Source organism: Zophobas morio, unplaced genomic scaffold (genome assembly GCF_036711695.1).
Source record: "Zophobas morio isolate AGI-343-1 ecotype UQ-CSIRO unplaced genomic scaffold, CSIRO_AGI_Zmor_V1 ptg000093l, whole genome shotgun sequence".
NCBI classification, from domain to species: domain Eukaryota; kingdom Metazoa; phylum Arthropoda; class Insecta; order Coleoptera; family Tenebrionidae; genus Zophobas; species Zophobas morio.
The window spans coordinates 55488-65445 of record NW_026972198.1 but is presented as its reverse complement, the minus strand read 5'-3'; the positions used below and the strand labels follow the sequence as shown (position 1 = coordinate 65445).

The 9958-nt window shown below is 38.1% G+C and overlaps 1 protein-coding gene across 1 annotated transcript; it reads right to left on the bottom strand.

Moving 5' to 3' along the window:
• Positions 1 to 83: 83 nt before the first annotated feature.
• LOC135144278 (CCR4-NOT transcription complex subunit 1-like) lies at positions 84 to 9333 on the bottom strand. Its single transcript, XM_064076261.1, has 37 exons — positions 9301 to 9333; positions 8858 to 8990; positions 8670 to 8789; positions 8509 to 8607; positions 8307 to 8453; positions 8118 to 8176; positions 7864 to 8013; positions 7635 to 7810; positions 7280 to 7424; positions 6755 to 6981; positions 6475 to 6670; positions 6303 to 6401; positions 5916 to 6107; positions 5417 to 5491; positions 5257 to 5360; positions 4986 to 5165; positions 4763 to 4935; positions 4335 to 4710; positions 4193 to 4271; positions 3943 to 4146; positions 3683 to 3891; positions 3366 to 3632; positions 3092 to 3282; positions 2917 to 3043; positions 2798 to 2861; positions 2647 to 2719; positions 2356 to 2595; positions 2117 to 2302; positions 1798 to 2060; positions 1578 to 1739; positions 1425 to 1526; positions 1192 to 1365; positions 1015 to 1128; positions 851 to 961; positions 688 to 790; positions 418 to 626; positions 84 to 368 (listed from the first exon to the last, which is right to left on the bottom strand). The coding sequence occupies exons 1-37, from the start codon at positions 9331 to 9333 to the stop codon at positions 174 to 176; spliced, it is 5757 nt and encodes a 1918-aa protein (XP_063932331.1). The 3' UTR covers positions 84 to 173.
• Between the last annotated feature and the right edge of the window lie 625 nt (positions 9334 to 9958).

Genomic DNA, 9958 nt, shown 5'->3' with positions numbered 1-9958 from the left:
TAACAACATAAATAAAGCAGTGTTTTAATGCTATTGGTTTATTTATTAAGTGGTAGATAAACTGATTCATCATTTTCGCTTTATTGTCTTTCTAAAGCGTGATACTCAACCAAAACTTACTCGGTTCAAAAAAACAAGTGCATCTGGCATGCCATGGATACTAGGGGATGTGTTTAGGACGTTGCATCCACAGGCGGTCTTTTAAGAGGGGTCACTGGCTGCTTCGACTTCTGCGAGTCTAGTGAATTTTGCGCGCGCTGAGTGAACATAAACGAATGGCGGACGGATTCTTGAAGAGACTCGAACAGATTCTTAATCTTTGGCGAGCAGAACACAAAACTGTGAGACCAAAAGTCGTACTGCGGATTCTAATGAGACAAAATTAAGAAAACGCATGTTATAAAAATCTAATAAAACCTTTATTAGCTCAATAAACGTGGTGAGAAGCCCCCACGGGTGGGGTCTGGCAACAATCAACCGCTCCACAAGAACACGTGCAATCTGCTCCTTCACAGCCTCCTGACTGGCTTTGGTGAAGAGGTACAGCAACACGCAGCTAAAGTATTGGGTATGCTTGTTTGGATATCTCAGATGATTGGCGATGGCACTTAATAACAAATATCGTCCTGAACATACCAAAGAAAATAAATGGTCGGCCACGTGGCAATATTCTTTAAAAATTTAAACCTTCGGAGTTCAAGTCCGTCGCCAAATGCAGGAAGACGCCCATGGATGGGCAATTGGCGATTGGGGGTGCAGAATTCTCCTTTAGTTTTATTGGTCGGAGTGCCTTTCCGACACCCAATTAATATTCGCGTCAAAAATGCGCGGAGGCGCCGACAAAAAAAACCTGCAATCCAACGTACAACACTAGAGCACTAATCACCGGAACATTGTAATTGGCGCCTGCAGTGGTGTCTGTGGTCATCAAATGTTCCGAAAGGTTTTCCAAGTAGGAGGCCTGTTTCTTTCGTTTATTTTTATCACTTTAAGTATTAACGTATATAATCCAACGTCTTTATTTTCCATGTAGCCGGTAATTTTTTCTCGCAAATAATCGGGCAGTATTTCCAGAGTAGCACTTGTTGAGATAAGTGGGGATTGGCTGAGCTCGGGGAGCCAGTCAGCCTTGTAAATGAATCACAACGTCAAAAAAGTGATGTGACAAACTTTTGCACTACCCGCCATTACTTTCAAGGTGGGCAAGAATGGATTGGGCAGCCGCACATTAATGGGGTACGCACTGAGGATCACGTTCCGCATCTGGACGCAAGATGGCGGGAGGATATCGCAAAGGCTGAGATAATTGATGCACAAAAAGTCGGGGAATTCATGAAGCAGAACCAGCAAAAGGCGCATGACCTCCTGCGTTAAAAATTATATAGTCAACTATTAAACACAAAGAAAAACAGGAAAAAAGGAACTCTATAGAGTAAACGAAGAGGCTCGTTCAGTTGCACTGCAACCAAATAAGGGGCCGTGAATTCGAGAATGTCCAGTAGCAACATGTGGAATAGGGAAGACTCCTTAAGTATAGGTAAGGAAAAGGACTTCAGGGAAAAATATGAAATAAAAACCTTTTGAGAGCGGAGCAAAGCAGTCAGCAGCTGTCGTTGGGATACCAACTCGAGCCAAGCGAAGGTGAACCCGGGAAGAATTTTGGGTTGTAAGCAATGCAGAGCGTTTGCCAGGGCAGTAAGAAGCTGGGGGCGGATAGTCTCAAACAATTGGTCGGGTGCCTGACGCCAATACATAGGGTGCGCGTGAAAACACAATTCAGGTTATAGGTAAAGATACCAAGAGGTCGCTTATTAGGCACAAAAACAGCTTATAATAAGCGCGTTGGTTAAGAGCAAGCCCGACCTCGCCGGCGCCGTCACGCGTGGACGGCGGACAATTGAGGGTTTCTTTTTCCTGGCCGCTTTCGCAGCGGAAAGTAAGAAGTGCCGAGTCCCGTCTCATTACTTCGACAATCGTGTGGAGAACTTTGCTAGCAAGTTGAACTCGGACAGGTAAATTTGCCATCACTGTTGTTTTATTGGTCTGTTTAAAGTCACATCCTTCAGAGAATGGTCAAAAATAAGGCACAAGTCTGTAATAGCACCCAATATCATACCCGCCATGCGAACCAGGACAACCATTAGCCTGGCAAGAGCCTCAATGGGCCGCCCGTTCAGCCGGGGCTTGTGGCTTATACTTCCTTCATATTTTTTATCCCAACTACCATAACAAGCGGCTTCGACCGCAGCTTCGATGCAAACTTGGAAAAAGACGGTCTGCACTTCGTCCGTCTTCAACACGCCTTTTTCGCGATAAAGTTAGCCACTGAAAAATAGAAAAAGTATAGTAAATCACCTTGTTGCTGGATCTTGGCTATAAAAAGCGCATAAACTTTGTCTACTTGAGCGGGCTGGTGATGATAGGATAGACGGATACACTCGTCGAACAACAGCATGACTGTCTCCCTGGCAAGCACGGGAATAGCGGAGGGTAACTGCGCCTGACAGTGATCCACCACTTGCTGGCGGTATACTTCAGCAAGAACGGCGCTAGTCTCGTTAAGAGACAACAGATACTGCGAGCCGCGGAGAGTTTCTAATAGCAACGATAAATAAAAGCTAACGACATTGGTTCAAAAAACGTTACCAGTAGTATGGGGGAGGTTAGCGCGTGGAAAAAACAGATGGGAAGCGGGAAGCGGCTCTCGTATGAGAGTTGCCTTCACCACCGTAAAGCAATACACAAATAAATTCGAGTTTGCGGCAGTGTTGGGATCACCCAACAAGCGATGTAGAACTTCGTCTAAGTGGAACGGGGAGATAAGCCGCCACTTGACAAGGTCGGTCAAAACCTCAAAATTTCTATCATAAAAAATAATGATAAAAAATAATAAAATATACGATAAAACTGTTGGACTTTAAGTTAAACTTCTTTTCAGTTTCCAAAAGGGTCTTAACGTGCTCGAGTACTTCTCGCAAAACTTTTTTCGATATGTCTTGCACCGTCTGAAGGGCCAATAACAGCATCTCTTTAAACAGTGCACCTGATAATAATAGTAATAATAATAACAATATCCATAATAATAATAAACTTTTTTCTGAAGTCTGATCGAAAAGAGACTGTAATATTTTTCGAGCAAAGTGGATGCAAACATTGGCACGGTCGTTGCTTTGGATAACAATAATTGTTAACTGCCGCAAAAAAGGGAAAAAGTTGGTCGTGACGGAAATGCTGGAGAGGTTGGAAGACCCTTCCAATAGTGAACACGCAACTATTTTGCAACTGTGGTTCAATAATAATAATAATAATAATAATAATAATAATAATAATAATAATAATAATAATAATAATAATAATCAACGCACAGTTCATTCATGACCAATGACATTCTCTCTAATGCCTGGTTGTGCTGCAAAAGAACGGGATCGCCCTCCACCGTTAAAGTTCCCGTAGGGTTCACACCTGGCGGATGAAAGGTGGACATGTCCAATAAATTGGGGCCAGCAATAGCGCCAGAAATGCGATTGGAGGATATGTCCCCGATTTTCTGTGAGTGAAGCGAGGAGTCGGGCATATTTATACTGGCAAAATCCTCGTAGACGCGGTATTGGTCAGGGGTCATACCGTCGGGTCTAGTAAGAAGCCGGTAAATAAGCGATAAAGTAAGTATGACATTGAAAACCTCGGGTATAGAGAGCCCAATAGATCCAAAAAACTACTATCTGGTAGCCTGTCGGCGTCGCAAAATGGCGGCTTGGCTGCCCGTTCCCGATGGGACTGTCGACTGGCGTAAGAGGCGGCAAGAAGCTTGTCAAGGATGGCGGCACAATTCTCAGAGACAACTTTCTCGAGAGCCAATAGAACAGCATCAAAGTTGTCCCGCAGCGCCGTCTGAAGTTGATAATGCCTTGAATTTAAAAATAATGAATACAAAAAAAAGACCTGCACGGCGCTTAAAAGAAGCGGCTTCTGCTGGTCTTCGGAGGACGCCCCCAACAATGGTTGTAACAAAGACTTTAACCAGTTAGAGAGACTCAATCGCAAGGCTTCTTTACACGTGGCCATTGAAAAACTAGCGCCCAAACCCCGCGCTAAAGATTGGGCCGCCGTACGCATTTTTGATTCGTCCGATTCCATAGCAAAGTCCTAATAAATGTCACATGTTGCGTGGATATATTATTGATGGAAGCACCTTGAGAATTAGCTCCTTTGCGACAGCGGAGCAACAAAAGACAGCTCGTTCCAGCATGGGAGACACGTCTTGGGTGGCCCTACAATCATTAAAAAACATGAAATCTGAACAGAAAAAATTATAATGAAAATAAAGAAACCACCTTTCTACGGCAGCCTGCACGCTCTGCTTGACGGCTTGCACGTCTTGCAGGAATATTTTACATTCCGGATCGACCACCGGATCGATCGAAATTACCCAGTGAAGAGGGAAAAGGTCGCCCAGTCCGGTAGCTGGGCTCGATTCTGGCTTCTCGCGCCCCAACGCGTCTCCTAAAGAATGGACGGACGGTTCCTTCTGGGGCTCCAGTTCTTTAAGCAAGTTGCTCGGCTCAATATCGTTAATATCGATCTTCAGCGCTCTGCAGAGAACTTCTATTTCAAATTTGTAGTTGAGCTTCGTATCTTGAAGTAAATGAAGCTCCTTCAAGAGACGAAGAATCGCCATGAGCCACGGATTTGGCGGGACAAACACCTTCCCTATAAGGTAACATGACAATAATGTAATGAGAATAATAATAGTAACAGGTACCCTTCGAGCCCGCTTCCAAAACTTTAGTGACAAAAGGAAGGATATATATAAGAGCGTTGTGGATATAACCGTCTAGTATCAGCTCTTTTAGAGCCAAATTGCGGTAAAGAATAGGCTTATTTCGGGCCAACGTTATTAAACCCAGCCACGTGCCAAGATGTTTCAGTAATGCTCTTGAGAGATTAGTAATATTGTAATAAAAATAGTAATAATAGAATCAAACCTTTCAGAGGACGATGTTGATATTTTTGAGGAGGCCAATAAAACTTTTATGTTTTCGTAAGTTTGGTCAACCACCATTCGGTAAAAATTAGGAAAGCCAACAGCATCAACGACAGTTATGTAAATCTCGTGAATATTGGGCTCAAGGCTCGCCCGTCTGGTCACCAGATACTGTGCAAGCCTTTTCATTGGCGGATATCGTGAAGATTTCACATAATTAGTGGTTAAAAAGATATGCACGAGTCGCAATAAAAAATATTAAAAAAAAAGACCAAAGAGAATATGCAGGAGCGACGGCAGACTGAAGGTCTTTTACTTTTTCCAAAACGTTATCACGTGAAACGTTGTTAAATATGAAGTGGACGTTGTCCACAACCTTAACAAAGATAGCCAGTCAGCGTCTAGACTAAGTAAACAAGGCATTAAATTTACTGCGTCGTCAGGAATATCGATGGGAGGCGCAGCAGCAAGGAGAGTGTTGATGTTATTAACGCTGCCAAAAGGCAACTATTCAATAAAAAAGTACAATGAACTTTTTAATAACACTTCAAAATATAAAAAGTTTATTACAAAAAATAAACAAAAAGAAGTGAATATGTAGAAACAAGGGAAAGAAAGTAAAAAATAAGATAATTGTTATATAAAAATAACTAATATATATAAACTATTATAAAATATATATAACAATAATAGGAGGTAAAAGTTAATGATCATATCATTAAAAAAAAAGTTATATAAAAAATATCAATAAATATATCTTTATAAAGTATAATATATATATATAATATACTAATACTAATAATAGGTAAATAAAAAGTTTATAAGAAAGTACCGAGAAGAAATAATAAAGTAAGAAATATATAGACAATATATGCACAATGACAGCATAAAAAAAGAGGAAATATTAAAAAAAAAAAAAAAAAAAGAAAACCTGAACGCCGCTTTTATCCACTTTGAACCGCTCTGAAGGAAGCTGGCTAACTTGTATCAAAAACTGCCGGCAACTTGCAGCAAACTGAGGAAAAAGAGTCACAAAACTGGCAGTTTCTAGCAAACACTGCGCAAATTGCGGAGGGAATTCTCTGGGAAACTCGAGCATCCGCATGCGAAACTGATCAAAAGCCTGAAAAAAAAAAGTTGAGAAGTTAAAAGTTTTATGAATGATAAATAAAAATAAAGAAACATTTTACTTTGTGCAAGTTACAAAAAAATTGATAACTAAATAATTTTTATTTTATACAAGTTATTATTTTTTCGAGGATTACTATAATAAGTAATTTGACTATAAGCATCACAATAATAATAATGAAGCACTTACCGTAACTCCAAACTTAAACAAAAAAAATTCCGGTTTCTTACGAATGGAATTCACAATAAAACGTAATGCGAGAAGAAAGTCCTTTCTATTAGGCAGCATCTAAAAATAAATTTTCATTATAAAACAAAAAAATTATAAACAAAGGAAAAGAGCCAAAAGGCAAATAAGGTACCTGCTGGTGTATTAATTGACCAAGAAGAACCGCCGTCAAAGTGAGCTCTTTTTCCGGATAATTCTCAAAGTATTTGTATTCGTCAAATAAATCACGAATCATGCACGCGTATACGTCCCGATCCATTTTTTCGTGGCTCATTTGCTTTTTTTTAAGTAAATGCAATAATTGGTTGACGGTAAGCTTTCCGGAATATCTTTAACAACAACAACAAAAGAAAAGGTTTTAGTGAATATAGATCATAAATAATAAAAGTATTCAATTAATATAGTGAACGAACAGTTGTTGAAAAAAATGAGCAGCTTCTTTTTCAACGTCTCCAGAATAGGTATGGGAGTCGTGGTCTTCCACAGGACGCGCCAGAGGTCGCAGGGGAGCTAGAGAGTGGTTAGACAAAAATACTACTAAATAAGGGGGAGAACAACGTTGTTGGGAGTTTGGTAGGACGGGCTTTGCATAATTATTTTTGTAAGAGTTATAATAATCGGCTCGAGGCAAGAACGGAGACTATTAGAGCAAAGTTCCATAATAAAAATTGTTATGAATGGTCGAACTTATCATTAAAAATAATGAAAAAAACTATCAATAAATATATATATATATACATGTTTAGCCATATATAAAATATAATAAATATCACATAAAATAAAGCAAAGCCTTGAAATATAATGACATGTGGGCCTTCAGTAAATAATATAAATATTTCTGAATTTCTTGGTTATAAACCAGTAAAATAAAATATAAATTTTAAAAATAGTGAAAAAAACGGCCACATGTTGGAATTCATTAAAAAAGACACTCATACTTCTGGAATTTGTATAAGAAGTAAATTCCGAATAGAATTATATTCTTCCAGACTTGGAGAATTGGAAGAAGACGCGCTGTAGTGAAAGTCTAAAGCTTCAACAAGACAAACACAAATGTCGGTAGGCAGTGGCGGTTTCCCCGTTCTATTCACAAAAAAATGGATAGCAAGAAACATTAATAGAAAATACATTGAATCTATAAACAGGTCTTTTTTTGCTAGAAAAATCTAAACTGAATGAGAAAAGTATATACTGTAAAAAATAAATTATCAAATGTTAATTAAAAAAACAGGTCTTGTAATAGCACTAAATTTAATGAATAACAATAACAATAGAAATAATGATTAGATGTGCCTTAAACGTTGGTAAACATAGAGAAGGAGGGCCTTTTCAAAGTCCACGTGCTTAATATTGGCCGTCAACCAACCGGAAAACGAAGTTGAAGGGAAAAAATTGCTGTTCAAAAGACTTGGCTCAAAAGCCACGTGGATGGACAGGGAAACTGGAAGAACGGAAAGGACGGATGGGACCTAATGAACCAATTAAGAAAGAGGAAATATGGAAACAACAAATTGAGCGGTACGTGCAGCAGTTTTGCTAGAGAAACAATCGCTGCGGCATTACTTTTCGAGCTTCTGCTAAATGCCGCTAAACTTTGAAGTAAAAGTTGTGAAGTCACTACCCAGACTTTACATATAATCTGGGAAGTACGGCTTAAATCGCAGAAAAAAGTCTATATATGGAAATAAAAAATTCATTATAAAACAAAAGCACGATGCCGCCCGCGTGATCTTTGTACATCACGTGGGTAGTTTATTTAAAGTTTTCTTTGCTAACCTGGAGTAAAGTTTGACAGACTTCTTTCTGAAACTGCGTTAAAGAGCCCTTGAGATTAACTACCCAAAAAAAAACAAATAAAAATAAGAAAAGTTAAAAAATAATGAAATGCTATTAAAATACAATACAGAGATTACATAAAACTTTTATAACACTAACAAAGTAAACTAGCAGAACTCGTAAAACTACCCAATGAGAGAACGAGAATATCTGGGCAAGGGCAGGCCAGGCAGACGTCCTTAACTTCGTCGTAGAGGTTGGGTTGCTGAGAAAGACGTACGAGAGTTTCAGCGAGACCAAGAGAAGCCCACACACGATTGGTCGTAACGGTAAGAGCTTCAGTAAATAAAAGTTTACGAGCGTTTGATTAATAAAATGACATTAAACGCACGTGAAAAAAGACTGTCAGAAGTAATAGCACGTGACTTTTCGCACGGCACGTCACTAACGCTGCTGTCCAGCAGAAGTCTTTTTATAAAAGACCATTGCGCTGAAAGAAAAAAAATAATTGGGTTACGCCCTATTCCTTAAGAAGAGTGCAGCAGGGGCCACCTTCCACGTGCTTCCAAGACTGTTTTAGAGCAAAACTCAAAAAAAATTCGAGAGCGTTTGTGGCTTGCATCAAGCCCAAAAGTATCCTCAACGACTCGGCGTCTTCAACAAAAAAGCCAGCTGAGAAAAACAGTAAAAATAGCCGTTTAGTACAACTTCCACTCTAATTCGTGCATAAAATAAATTACAGTAATCCAAACATGAGGCGACTTTTAACCAATCAATTTCAGGATTGGAAGCTTTCAGAGCCTCCACGATATTTTCTATATTCCACGAGTCAGCAGGCGGTTGAACGTCCTCGTTCTGACCCGTGTTCGTTGCCTATAGAATATTAAAGGCGTGAAAGTTATGCTGCAGTAAAATAGTAAACCGATAAAATTTTGTGTATTACATTTATAATTAAAATTTTTCTTCATATTAAAATAATAATACACATTAATATGATACTAACTTTTTACAGAAAAGTTCATTCATAGTAAAAAATAGTCAAACTTTTTGTGACACTAAAAAAATTCGGGAATTAATTAAATGTAAAGGTTTTAGTAGAACCCGTGAAAACTACCAGCAAACCTCACATTAATATTATTACTTTTAAAAAAATATAAATTTAGTAAGAAATTATTATCAGTACCGATAAAAACCACCACGTAGACTGCTCAGACATGAACAATTGAATTTCTCGCGCATGAGTATTGATAATTTTCCCAAATAGTTTTGCCACCGACAACGATGAGAAAGAAACGGAAGGAAAAAGTGTAAAAAGTTTTTTTAAGCTCGACAAGGAAGTCGTACATGAATATCCTAAACTTTCAAGTAGATCTAAAAAAAAAAAAAATTTGTTAAATTCAATAATTAAAAAAAAATTATCTATAAACTTACAATTACCATAAAAATTCCGTGACATTGACATTAAAAAAAAATTAGTAAACGCTGATAATTATAATAAAAAAAATACCAGCGTAATTAACGGATTCGCAAGAACTTTCCGGCCAGATTAATATATTTCGGCTTTCTAAAAGTCTGTAATTTTGAAAAAAAAATTCTTTCAAAAAAAACTTGATTGCTAAGAAATAATCTTAAAAAAAATTAAAATTTAGAAAAGCAAACTAATATAATGGAAACTTATTATAGTACATAAAAATAGAAGAGCAAAGAAAATAAAAATCATTAAAAATAAAAAAATATGCAAAATAAATAATGCAAGAATTCTCAATAAATTATTAAAAATGCCTGGAAAAATTTTCATCGCTAGGAATCGAGTATAAAAGTAAAGAAACATCGGCAGGAAT